The sequence below is a fragment of the Pogona vitticeps genome, chromosome 4, assembly GCF_051106095.1.
Source record: "Pogona vitticeps strain Pit_001003342236 chromosome 4, PviZW2.1, whole genome shotgun sequence".
Classification (NCBI taxonomy): Eukaryota; Metazoa; Chordata; class Lepidosauria; order Squamata; family Agamidae; genus Pogona; species Pogona vitticeps.
Window position 1 is genome coordinate 167718115 of NC_135786.1, and position 14113 is coordinate 167732227.

The 14113-nt window shown below is 42.4% G+C and overlaps 1 protein-coding gene across 5 annotated transcripts in view; it reads right to left on the reverse strand.

Moving 5' to 3' along the window:
- The window catches only part of KIAA0319 (KIAA0319 ortholog), a 36223-nt gene that overhangs the window by 11680 nt on the left and 10430 nt on the right, over positions 1-14113 (reverse strand). For 4 of the 5 annotated variants that reach the window (XR_013545246.1, XR_013545245.1, XM_078393505.1 and 1 more), the window contains exons 3-13: positions 12603-13357; positions 11241-11427; positions 9867-9965; positions 9016-9113; positions 7367-7454; positions 6434-6526; positions 6203-6332; positions 4742-4970; positions 4236-4359; positions 3482-3614; positions 2390-2538 (exon numbers count right to left, since the gene is read on the reverse strand). Coding sequence is in view for 3 of the 5 variants with exons in the window: in XM_078393505.1 (XP_078249631.1) it covers positions 2390-2538; positions 3482-3614; positions 4236-4359; positions 4742-4970; positions 6203-6332; positions 6434-6526; positions 7367-7454; positions 9016-9113; positions 9867-9965; positions 11241-11427; positions 12603-13357 (2085 nt within the window). In the remaining 2 variants the exon portion in view is untranslated. The remainder of the gene's footprint in view (positions 1-2389; positions 2539-3481; positions 3615-4235; positions 4360-4741; positions 4971-6202; positions 6333-6433; positions 6527-7366; positions 7455-9015; positions 9114-9866; positions 9966-11240; positions 11428-12602; positions 13358-14113) is intronic. The other variant, XM_078393504.1, reaches the window with a different exon arrangement.

The following is a 14113-nucleotide window of genomic DNA, read 5'->3' on the forward strand; positions in this document are numbered from 1 at the left end:
TGCAGAATGGAGTAAAATGCTTAGAACTGAGGTGTTGGTGGGATTAAAATCAACCCCATTATTATTTCCTGCTTGAAACAGATGGACATAGAAATTGCTTTATACTGACTCAGGCCACTGGCTTGTCTAGCTCTGTACTCTCTACTCTGGCTGGTCCTGGCAGAAAGAAAATGATTTATAACAGTAGTTCTCAAACTGGGGTCCCCAGATGTTCTTGGACTGCAACTCCGAGAAATCCTGGCCAGCACAGCAAGCGATGACGGCTTCTGGGAATTGCAGTCCAAGAACATCTGGGGGGCCCAGTTTGAGAACGACAGATTACCCACCTGTAATAGTAGTTCTTCAAGTGGACCTCTGTGATTCACACTCTGAGTAATCCACGCCTGTGCAGAACCTCATCGGAAAGTTCTAGAGCAGTGGTGCCCAACCTTGGCCCTCCAGATGTTCTTGGACTTCAACTCCCAGAAATCCTTGCCAGCAGAGGTGGTGGTGAAGGCTTCTGGGAATTGTAGTCCAAGAATATCTGGAGGCCCAAGGTTGGGGACCACTGCTCTAGAGCTTCTGCAGTAGCAAAAACACATTAGAATAAGGCCCTTCCCCCCTCGTATAAGTACCTTGGCGCCAAGGCTCCCCTTTCAGTTGTGTCAACCGCCACTAAATTAAGCAGAATGATGTGACAATGGGGAGGATGGGCGGGATGAGTGAATCACAGAGGTCCACTCAAAGATTTACAATTACAGGTGGGTAACCTGTCATTCTTCTTTGTGGCCTCTGTGAATCGCACTCTGGGTGACTAAAAACCTGTCTTACCCAGAGGCAAGGTGTCATGCCAAGGTAGAGGCTAGAACAGCACGTTCAAAGGCTGCATCAGACTTCTGCCAGAGATCAAGTCTATAATGTCAGATGAGAGTGGATGGCTGTGTCCAGGTGGCAGAGGTGTAGATGTCTGGAAGAGGTACACCACGTAGGAATGCCATAGAGGTCGCCATTGCTCTGGTGGAGTGAGGGCAAATCACCTTCAGTACTGGTTTGCGTGCCAGCTGATATGCGAGGTGAATAGCTGAAGCGCCTCATCTAGATAATAGCGACCTTTAGTAGGTGGTTGGTGACTTATGAAAACTCAAGGTGGACACCTGAAAGGTTGGGTGCGCTGGGCATAAAAGGCAAGGGCTCACCTAATGTCTAAAGTATGGAGGAGTCTTTCTTGAGTTGTGGATGGTGACGGGAAGAAGGAAGGAAGGACAAGCGGCTGAGAGAGATGGAACTGAGATACAACTTTGGGGAGGAAAGAAATATCCATGGATAGTTTGACTTTGTCTGGAAAAAACTAAATAAGGCTAGTTGTGACGTAAGGCTGCTAAATCACTAGCTCATTGAGCTGAGGTGATGGCGATGAGGAAAACTGTTTTAAAGGTAAGTATCTGTAAATCAGTTGAAGCGAAAGGCCATTGTGGGGAAGGTGGGCAGGTATCTGTAGATATGAAAACGTTTCAATGTTGGATGCTTGAAGAAATCAGCTGCTGGAGTTAGGGGGCTGATAAGAAACTATGGCAGAGAGGTAAACTCTCAAGGAGAGGGAAAGGCCGCTAGACTTGAGATGAAGCAAAAAAGTAGAACAGTAGCAAGTGATGGGTTGATAAAAGGCAATGAAGAAGTTTCAATGAAAAATTTGAATCTGTTCCACTTATACAGGTAGGCTTCCTAGTGGAGGGCTTCCTTGATTGACAGAGGATGTTCATTAGCGAGGCCGAATCCTCCACACTGCCAGGTGCAGAACAAGTAAGTCTGGGTGGACTAATTGGGCGTTGTTCTCCGTGAGGAGGTGAGGGTCCTGAAAGAAACTGAAAGGGGAGCCTTGGTGCCAAGGTTCCCATACGAGGGGAGAGGAGCCTTATTCTAATGTGTTTTTTGCTACCACAGAAGCTCTAGAACTTTCCGACGAGGCTCCACGCAGGCATGGATTACCCAGAGTGTGATTCACAGAGGCCACGAAGAACCACCACTGGTTTAGAGCAACCCAGAGAGAAATAGAAGAACATGACATCTAAGAAGTTCTCTTTTATGTCCTATCAAGTCACTACTGACTTACAATAATTCTTTCCACTGTTTTCTGGGTATAGAACACTCTGCAAGGGTTTACCACTCCCTTTGCCATGAAGTGCTCTGGGATTGTGCAGCTTGCTCAAGGCTATATAGACTGGCTCTTTCTCCTGGGAGGCACCGTGGAAAATCAGACACCCAACCTCTGACTCCACAGCCAGATACCCAACTCACTGAGCTCCCCAGAAGCTACAGAACACTTGAAAAACAGAAAACAGAATAGCAGGAGCATTAGGAGCTGCTTCTTATTTGGATTAATGCTTTTGAAAGACAGGGCAACAAATCTTACCTTCCTTCACAGTCACAGAAAGTGTGGCAGTGCTGCTTAGTCCTTGGCCATCTTTCACGGTCAATCTGAAGTAATAGGTTCCAACCTCTAGACCTGATACTGTGGCTACTGCACTGTCAACATTCTCCATTTGCAAAGAACCTGGCCCGCTGCAGAAAGCAAAACAAAACGGTAACTTTGGATTTAGACTCAATTCTGGGCCTCAGTTACTTAATGTAACATGTAATTTAGCCTTGAGTAGCCGTTACAGAGCAGTCCCAGCAGTACATGCATGTATCTTTCAGTGGCCAAAATCCTGTTAGTGATTTACAAGTGGATAAATTAAACTGTGTAACTGACCCATGGTGAATTGCCCCTAACAAGGTGCCAGGTATGTGCCCAATTACTAGGTACATATCCAATATGCATGGCTAAGTAATGCAACAGGTACCTTGTGAAACCACACTCTCCACAATAAGTTACACAACTGAACTCAACACATGATGGAGTAAAATGCCGCGGCCAGAATTCTAACTGGGGTGAAGAGGCGCCAACGTATCTCCCCCACACTGGCCGCCTTGCATTGATTGCCCATTCGTTTCCGCGCTGATTTCAAAGTTCTTACAATTACTTATAAAGCCCTAAATGGTTTAGGACCTCGATATCTGACAGAGTGCCTTCTCCCACTCAGTTTTACCAGAGACACTCGTTCTAGCCAGGCCGGGCGATTGGGGGGCCTAACACCGAGGGAGGCCCGAAAGGAAAGTACGAGGAACCAGGCCTTCTCGGCAGTGGCCCCTCACCTCTGGAACAACTTGCCCCTAGAGATCCGCCTGGCTCCCTCTCTGGGTGTCTTTAGAAGTAAACTAAAGAACATGGCTATTTAGGCAGGCTTTCCCTCCTGCTGTATTTTAATATCTATATTTTTACATCTTGGATTTTCGTATGTTATTGGTTTTACAATATTGTTTTTAAACTTTGTTATGCCGCCCAGAGTAGACTATCTGTCTAGATGGGCGGGGTATAAATCTAATAAAATAAAATAATGTGTAAATCACCAATACAATTCTGGCCAGAGTATCCCCAGGTAGGTTCCCGACCCATAGAAAATACCTGATATTCTCCCAGTGATAGTAAACAATGCCAACATCATCTGTGCTCATGCTTCCATCAAGAAATGCTTTCTGGACAGGAAATGTCAGCTCTTTATCTGGACCAGCCACAGCTGTCGGGGGTCTGTTCTTTTCTGCAGCAACAAAAAGTTCAATATCTAAAGTGTTTTCCAGTCACCAATGATAATCCTGTGTGCATTAAAGGGCTATTAGTTCTCTAACATAAGGAAAATATTACACTTACAAGATCCTTCCAATTTTCCTGACCACAGGGAGAATGTAGTTCAAATATCCTCACACAATGCACATAGCTATGGACAACCCATGGGGGTGTCTTCAACTAATCTCCACAATTGCCTGCATTATGACAGATCCGTACCACCCCAATGCCTGTTTTAGTAAGCAGACCACTGGTAGTCAGAACACAGAACACATGATGGCACAGCCCCGTTTCCCTCCCATTGTGAAGATCCCTCAGGACAAGCTATTTGGGGCCTGTCAGGGAACAGAGAACCAACCAGGCCACCTCTTTGCTAGCAGCAAAGGCCCTAAATGGGGAGATACATGCTCGGCCCTCATGCTCCACCGCATCAAGTGAGCACCTCACTCTGCTTGCTGGGAAGACTAGCTTTAGGGTTTACTTCCAAGGTGGTAGCCTAAATAACATACTGAATGTGTTGGCTTATGTACATAGTTGTTCAAGAAAGCACCATTTGGCTGCTCAGTTAAGTCAAATACAGTAGAAGTCTACTTACCAGGGTGGATAATCACTGTGACCTCAGCTGTGGACTGCTGCTCAACAGAATCAGTAACAGTTAGCTGGAATGTGTAATTTCCTTCTTGCAGTGAAGCTAATTTGAGGTATGGACTCTTTACTCCCTATATAATGGAGCGGGGTGGAGGTCAGGGAGATAAGAAAAAAGAGTACAAAGTGTTTCTCCCTTTGAAAATCTGGGGAATGTTGCATGTTCTTCTTTGGTCCTGGCCATCAGTCATTATTGGATGAGGCTTATGGTACCTGCAGTCCTTCAACATTTGAAGTGCCACAGGTTCCTCACACCTGTGATTTAAATTATCTTAGTAAACAACGACACAATGAGTGCAAAGTAATGCTCATCACATAATCCTAGATACTACTGCAAACATCTACAAATTACAAGGTTTTTGCCTGTTTTCAGCAAATGCCAGCCAATTCCTACTCCTAGAAAGAAACAAGCAGAGAACAAATGCCCAGAAGTGAAGAAGGATGCTCTCCATTTACCTCCATCACTACCATCTTGTCCTTACTTTTGGGACTCAGAGACCACTCATAGCTGATAATCTCATGATCATCTTTGCTCTGGTTTCCATTCAATGTGATGGTGTTTTGGGGCAAAGTGACTTCCTGATTTGGCCCTGCGTTGGCAACTGGGGGAAAATCCACTTGTTTGTTGACTGTCAAGGAAGCCAGAGTAGAATTAACTGCTCCATCAGAATCCATTACTGTTAACCTGAAGAAGAAGAAGAAGAAGAAGAAGAAGAAGAAGAAGAAGAAGAAGAAGAAGAAGAAGAAGAAGAAGAAGAAGAAGAAGAAGAAGAAGAAGAAACAAAAACAACAACATGTGGGCAATATGTACATGTAAGTGCATGCTGATCCCTACACTGAATGCAATTAGATTCCGCTGACTCAACCCCATATCCAGTGAAGAGCAAATTCACATCCCCATCACTAGTATCTGTTGTGAACCACATTCCACCCTGCTGCAACTGTGTGCCACTGAATTTTCGTGCTAGTGAAAAGGGGGGGGGGATGGCATGCATGGAAGGCATGCCTTATTTCTGAAACAGAATCACACTTCCAGGACAGCCACTTCCTTTGCTTTACCAGGAAAATGCCATTTTTAAATTTTACCTTTTTTTCTTATCTATTTGCTGCTACACCACTCCATTAGAACAGTAGCAGTGGGGAGGAGTCTGTCAACATTGGGCAAGGAGGTGCATCCAGCCCATGGGATGACTATTATCCACCATGAGCTACAGCTATCTTGAGTCCTTCTTAGCAGAAGGGGAGGGGGTGTCAAAATATTTTAAATAAATAAACCAAAGCTATTCCATTGTTTGGACTCCCTATCTAGGAAGTTAGAGATGCAAAGCACAGACCACGAGTGAGGAGCACATGGCCATCCAGAGGTTGAACACAACCTCCCATCAGCCACTGTCAACACAAGCAGAAGTTTGGGATGACAGGAACCGCAATCCAGCAGCACCTTTTCCCTTGCAGCTCTCCTGAAAAGCTATCTCAAGGACTATGAACATCTTCAGAGTGGCAAGAGGGGCTGCATGGTTGGGGGAGAGAGGTATAATCAACTAAGATCATTTTCCCAGCCCTTTCCTTCAATACGGAGTCTTTTTCTGGAACTTGATGCCTTCCAAAGGAGGGGGAAACCTTCCCATACACAAAGGGTTAATCTGGATCCAACATGGTGCTCATTTTCACATATCAAACCAGGACATGATCTACGTTTATGATGGCTTGTTGCTTAAGCCACAAATGAAGCATCTCACAAAGAACCAATCAAACAAATTGATTTTCTCATTTTTGATCTGTTTCTCCCCTTTCCCTTTTTTGTCAACACTTGTTTCAGGATGGACAGCAGTGAGAAACAGCCAGGAGGGATCTAGCTATCCCTACATGAAGTATTCCATCCAGTGAGGCTCATGTAAAAGGATATATCACACTCACCTGAAAGTATAATTGCCAGGAATGAGGTTTGGCAAGTGTAAAACCGGTGTATCAGCAGATGCCTTCTCTCTTAGGGGGCCTTCAATTTCCTCCCAGTGGTAACGCACTATTTTTGTATCATCGGTGCTTTCTACAGTTATGGGAAATACCAGAATTATATCTTAATAAACTAGTGCTGTCGTGAGTCATTCCAGGTTGACTTCAAGAAAGCAGTTGCTCCCTGGTACTTACGGCTCCCATCAATGAAAGCAGAAGCTGTCGGGAAGGAAATCTCCTGAGCGTTTGGAGACACAATGGCAACGGGTGACTGGTTTTTTCTAACTGCTTTATAAAAAGGAGAAAGAGAACACATCTTTAATTAAATAAGCACAACCTATGCAACATAAGCTTTGTGCTCATTCTACAACCAGAAATCATTTTTTTCTAGGCACTAAAGATTAAACTTTTAGCACAAGTGGTAAGTCAAATAAGTGATATCTAGTGATACCAAATAGAAAAAAGGATCCTTATGAATTAGTATAGTAAAATCATGTCTGGTATGGTGAGAAATAGTTAAATATACCAGTATAGAGGCAGTAGGAGGAAATGAAGAAGTGTGTACACACACACACACACACACAACACACACAACACACACAACACACACAAACACACACACACACACACACACACACACACACACACACACACACACCAGGTCTGTTAATCAAAATGTTCAAGAAGGGGACATCAAGCAGTCAGCATTTCAATGTCATATTTTGTTTAATTTCTGAACTACACCACATAGGAGGCAACTTGAGTTCTCTTTCTTCTTCTAACCTGGAACTGTAATGATGTGAAACTTGAATGCATTGCAAAGGAAAAAGAAAAAAATAGTAAGAAGCAGATGGGACTTGAAATCTGGCAGCTCACCCAGAGATACCTGTTGGCCAAGTGAGCCAATCATAAGTCTGGATGGATGGAACTAAATATGTACCTGTCTTTCTTCGTTTGTTTCCATAACCAGGAAAGAGAAGGAAAGGAAAGGGATGTGAGAGAAAAAACCAGAAATGTTTTACTGCTACTGATTATTTGATGGAGTCCATCAACACTGAAAACATCAGACATTGACCTGGCTTGCAGGTGTGAGAGAATATGCAGTTGGCTGAATTGCCTGAAACGTACCTGGTTTAACAGTGACATTCACAAATCCTTCTCCAAATGCATCTTCCGCAGAAACAGTCACTTTAAAAAGGTAGGTACCTACAGGCAGCTAAAAAAGAGTGTGGTGACTGTTTAAATAATCCTGTTACATTTACTGATTCCCAAGAACACAGTGTGACGAACACCAAGGAGTACTGTATGTATCTGTTCCTATCAAGCCCAGGGCTAAATTCATGAGGATGACCTCGTATCTTGGTCAGCACCCAGAATGATCTAAGCAAATAAGCCATTCTGAAAGCTATAGCTATGGCTACCATAAGCTGCATGAGGCTGCTAGTGAGGGGGAGGTGATGTCCCCACTGATCATTATGCAACTGAACACATACACACAAAGTAGGAACATGAGAATCCTTCCCAGACTCTATACGCAGATTCTACATATGGTTTGGCAGGAAGGTACTGTAGTTGCATTAATCTACTGGAGCAAAGCAACAAGTTGCCCAATCTCTTAAATGTTTTACTGCACACAAGGTTTCATGAACTGCAGCCTGTTTCATCTATTGCAATCCATAAAAGCTTACATCCAATCAGGTTTATCATTCTTTAAGATGACACAAAGACACTGCTTTGTATCCAAGACCTGGAGGCACATTTGATACAATGATCTCCCATTCTTGAACTCCCTGTGAGATTTTCCCAGCCATCTAGCTAGAGGTTCTTTGGCCTCCTCCACTCTTCAGCAATTACGATATCTTCACAGGCCTTTTCTCTAATCTTTGTTCCCCACAGAAGATCAAATTTGTGCATTAGATCAGCTTTGCCATTGGCTTCAATTGACTGAATGTCACTCAACTTATATTTCTGTGTTGTTTGCAAGGTAAAAACACATATCATGGCTCACACAAGGGCCCAGATCACAGACATGAGTAAGGTTGCTTATTGGTATCTTTGGGCTTCCAGAAAGTGTAACTCGAGTCTGAGTCAAAGTAACAAAGAGTGATCCAACTCAAATTGCAGAGTATTTAAAAACAGGCATATTATTTGGGCACCTGAGGCAGAAAATGCCACAAGCACCCCTCCCTCCTCTCCCACCCCCCTGCACACCTCTGCCGGTAAAATGCAATAACAACAAATTAAATTAGTAATAATGTGTGGCCCTTTTATGATGATACTCAAATCTGCTGCTGTCTAAAGAAGCTACTTCACTCTGCCTAACTCTAGTGCTGGCCCTGGGTTCACTGTAGCCTTCTTCATGTGCTGTTCACTTAGATAGCTCTCTTGTGGAGGAGAGGGATGCCATATGGACACTCCAGTCCTGTCCTCTTGTGTCCATGCATTCAATACAGTTATTTGGAGAGGAACCTTAATGCCTGAACCTTAATGCTCATGCCTAAAGGTTCTCCTTTAACACAGGTTGTGTGTTTAACTCCATTGAGGACATTGCACCAGATTCCCTCAAAATCTGCACACTGAATGAGATTCTTTGTACAGGACCTCTTGGAGCACAGGAACTTGTTTTTGGACGATATCTCTTGGAGTCCACTGAGGCAGCTTGTAGGTAAGAGTTCTCCACAACTGGTGTGTCTTTCAAGTTATCTTATCAAAAACAGTCAAACCCTGTATTTCAGAATACACTTCATTTAATACCAACTAGATGGGAGCACACTTACCTGAGAAACTTTAAGGCTTGGTGTGTCTCTGCCTTCCATTTCACCAGCATAGTAATCAGGGTGACCAATCAAGTTCCACTCATAACTATATGATGTTTCTGAAAGCAGGGAAGAAGCACAACAGCTGCTTGGAAGAGAGACATGTCACCAGGTCAAGCATGTATATAAAGATAAGCATACCTGTTTGCTTTTTACAATGTAAAGTTATTGTCCAACTCAAAGTTGGTACACAACATGAGCTACGTTGGCTTACAACATTTATGCAGATCTTCTGATTCTGTGGAAATTTGACTTCACAGATTTTGTAGGTTAGAACCATATGAAAAGGAACAGGTCCACCTCAGATGAAACAAAAAATCCAAGTTGGCCAAAAAACCAACAAGGCTGCATGCCCCATCACAAAACTTACATTCACATATATCCCTTATCCTTACCCTAGTCCAGCTTTTCACACTTATAAGAAATCAACCTGCTTCACTTTACATTCTGGGATAAATTGTAAATTCCAGTTCATCCAGACAGAGACACTGACTTGCATAAACCCCAGTTTTGCACACAAGCCACAATAACAAACCAGGACTTGCTTTCAGCAGGCACCGCCCGGGATCCTACTACTGTCCATTTAAGATTTGCCATGAGCAACTGTGGTTATCAGATGGGTGATGAGGCACATAACCCAGATACACACATCTTGTCAATTACTAGCGATTACAAGTTCCACCAACCTGATGTGAAAACCAGTAGGATTCTGGCCACATCATATGTGTTTTCTAAATATACATCGAGTTCCTAGGGAGCTAGAAACTTGTTATGCTTCCCCTCTACACATACCCTAAACATTAAGAACTTACCTGAAAGTGATGGTGTAATGACAGATGCATGCAATTCAATGTCATTTTTTGGCAAAGTGATTTGACGATTATCTCCAGCTGACACCAGGAGTTCTTTTACTGCACAGAAATTGGGGGGGGGGGGGGAGGACGGTTTGAAACTGAAGAGCAACTTCTGTTCAAAACGTTTGATGGGTTGCACCTATTTCCATACTTAGAAGGCTTAGAAAGACTCTTCTGCAGCTAAAAAATATATTAATAATAGTGTCAAGTATTTCTAAATAATGTATTTCTGTTTTCTAAAGAATGCTTGACAAGTTTCCCTCTTGAAATATAAACTGCAAAATCAATATTTGAAATATATGACAGTTTTTCCTCAATTCATAGGAATGCCTAAGATACTTTGCATGCAGGTATTTTCCATTTTCCAGTAGGTGTTTTATGTTACGCAGTTTGCTCTCTTTCTGAGATGAGAACTGCATGAGAACCGAGGAAACAGCTACACAACATAACTAGCACATCATTAGAAGTGAGAAACAGAGTTTGCCTAAAAGAGGTTCTATTATTATGTTTTATTAATTTGAAATACATATATCCCACCTTTCTCCTAAAAATACTTATATCTCCAAGGTGGCTTACAGCTAAAAATAATAGTTCTCTGCATTCAAGATCCTCTGGGGCCCATAAGAATAATAACTGTGGGCTATGAAGTCAATTTCAATTTACGGAAATGTTTTTATCATTTTCTAGTTACAGAGTACTCTGAAGTGGTTTACTATCCCCTTCGTTTTGGGGGTGCTCTGACACTCTGCAGTTTGCTCAAGGCTATATAGACTGGCTTTTTTGGGGGGGCACACCATATGGAACCAAACTGCCAACATCTGGCTCCACAGCCAGACACTTAACTCACTGAGCTATCCAGCCAGCTCTAGGGGGCCACAGAAGTAGGCAAAAATGTATGGGAGGGAATTTTTTAAAAATTTAACCAGAAGTGGTTGGAAGTCTTGGTCCAGTTTTGAAGATTGGTATTTGGATGTGTTAAGTACCACACAGAATATCTGTGAGGACCCATTTTAAAAGCAATTTGCAATTCCTAGAGGCTTCTAGAAATAGCATTTCCCCATTCTTTGTTAGGGAAGTCATCATTTAGTGGCAATCTAATGTGATTAAGGGCCACATGTTGTACTTTGCCCACCCCTGCTATAGAGGCATGAACACCTTAATTTACAGGGACTCTAAATGGAACAATGCTCCTTTTCATATTGATGAGCCAAGACTTTGAAAGATTCTTCCTCATCACACACAACCAGCCATTTACAAGCTTGATTACAATAGCTTAACAATCAACATTATTAATTTGCTCCCCAAATCTCAGCCTCAAAGAATTCACCTTACCCGCTTCGGTGGCAGCAGTGGGAAGTGGTACTTGATCTGTGGCAGAGAGCTGAGTGGCAAGATCCCTGCTCGGAAGTGATGTAGTTTCACCTTTCTTGAGGTTACCCAGGTTTGATGTCTGAGCTGTGGTAGAGGAGAGAAATCCCAGGATGTCTGAAGGAGGAGGATTATGGGAAGGTGTTAGAACCTACAAGATGAATTGCAGGACACACAGTTATTGTGAATATTTTTCCTTGCATTTTGATACACTGAAAGATCCAAGAGCAACATTCTTCTATCCAACCATGGATAGAAATATATTGTGCATCCCTGTCTCAACATCAAAGAGTTAGCTACCTGAGCAAATGGATCTTTCCAACTGTGTTCTAAAAACTGAATAGAAGCAAAATGAGACTAAAGGAGATAAAGAATTTTTAAAGACTCCCAAGTGAATTGTGCAGTGTTTCAAGCATCTCCATATCCCCAATCTGGGAGAGTGGTGGACAGACAGAGACAGACATATGTGCACACACAGATATGCACACACCTGTCCTGTTTCTTCCATGTGTTACTAACTGACAGAGGTCTGGGTGTCTGCATGTGATACAAGTCCACTGGCCAGTCTGGAGTCTTCATATATATGCACATGAACAAGTAGTCAGCATTGACAAGCCTCACTGCTTCCTTTGACAGGCGCTAGTTAGCAACACCTCCAGCTTCAACTATTATATATTGGGTTTTTCTATGCTGTCACACACACCAGTTCACCTCTTCATCTATAAGAGCTAGAAATTTGGATTTGAAAAAATATCTCTCCCAGAATTGCAACAAACAGACACACAAAAGAGGTTTACAACCTTTCGGTGGTCTGTAAACTGTCTATTGCCCAGCACTGCTTTACAAATACAGTACAATTAATGAACTAATACAGAGCAACACAGTATCAGGGTTGCATATCAAGCATTTTCTATTGTTGCCTCTGAATCTTTTACCAATCAGTTTGTTTCAAACCTTTCCATATATAGCATGCAGCCTAACAATCAGAAACTCTCCCAAAACAATTGAACTAACCATAATTTCCTTACCACTGGTTATGCGGGTTTGGTCCAATAGAAACTGGAGTCTGTGCAGGGGTGAGCTAGCGCTAAACTAAATAGTTTTTTAAAACTTTAAATACAGTATGCACATTTTTCTCACACATCTGTTTTAAAATGGCAAAGATTTCTGAAAAATAAATTAATCAGAATCCGGAAAACTCCAATCTGAAAGCTGTTACCCCTTGAATACTACTACTACTACTACTACTACTACTACTACTACTACTACTACTACTACTACTACTACTACTACTACTACTACTACTACTACTACTACTAAACATACCTCTTCTGGCCAGGGTCTGTTTGTTTCACTAGGTGGTTGAAAACCCAGTTCATCTGCTGATTTATCCACCAGACCCAAAGAAATTTCTGGGAAATCTCCAGGATGTTCAGTGACAGGTTTCCCCTCAGATACATTTAGATTTGTTGGGTTTTCCAAATGAAGATTCCCATTCTCATTTTCTGTCAGTTCTTTGTGGTTGTCTCCATGTGTGAGCCCTGACGTATTTATTCCGTTTTCAGCAGTCCCCATCAAGCCCCAGTTAGCAAAGTTGTCATTTTCCTTCTCCTCACGCCTGACACTCAGTTGGAATGGGTTCTGCTCCATCTGTCCATATTCATCTGGGTAATCTTGTGCTTCCTCAAAACTTTGCTCTTTGCCAAGGAAGGACAGTTCCTTCAGACTACTAATTTCCTCCGAGGGGTCATCTTGTAGAGACATCGAGTGGATCATATTGGGAGGCCCGTATCCCAGCAAAGCAGTCGGCCTCTGGGGAGACCTTAGCACAAACGTCAAATAGGACCTCGCCTTGTCCATTTTCTTGGGCTCACAATTCCCTTTATGTGGGCAGCTGACAAGGTAGCAATGCCGTTCAAACATCCAGGCCACGTCACAGTCAGAAAGGTCACAGCAGGCCGCTGAGCAGTCTGACATCAACACAGCATGGGGGACCCGCATAATTTTATTCACTTCTAAACTGGGAGATATTATTGCATCAGAGTACTTGGCACCTTCCCTGCACTGTTCACAGAAACACCCTGAAAGTAACATGCAATATGATCAGAAAAAAAAATGCCATAACTTTTTACAACTCTTCAATCATTTCCATTTTTTAAAAAAATCAAAACTGTTGATCTATACTTTTGCATCATTTAGTGCAGGGGCAGACATATGGTGTTGGACTACAACTCCCATAAACCCTAGCCAGCATAACCAAATATTGTATATAAATTCTCAAAGCTGCTGTCCAAATAAAATTGGAAGTTTGTACTTTGACAGATCTTGATTTAATGTAACTTACATAGTATTCATTTTATTCATATGGAATTACTTGGAAAAGAGTCAGTGGCCAGAATCCTGTTATACAACTTTCTGCCATGAAAGTCAGATGATATCATCAACCACACTCATAATATAAGCCCTACCCTAAAAATAAGCCCTGGTTAAGTGAAACCCTGCCCTCCACCATTGTGCAGCAACCACAAGATGACATAACTGTATTTAAATAAATGTAGATGGTTGTACATGAAAAAAATAAAACCTCCCCTGAAAATAAGCCCTAATGTGTTTTTTGGGGCAAAAATTAATATAAGACCCTGTCTTATTTTCAGGGAAACACAGTAGGTGAGTCCAAGTGTTACTGGTGTGCCATTTAAAATGCATATGTTCCTTTGCACATATCAGAATGGAAACATTCCAGTAATCGAAATCGAAATGCTGTAATTTTATGCACACTTATCAAGGACTAAGCTCTGCTAAACTTACCTAGACTTAATGTTTTAATAAGCATGCAT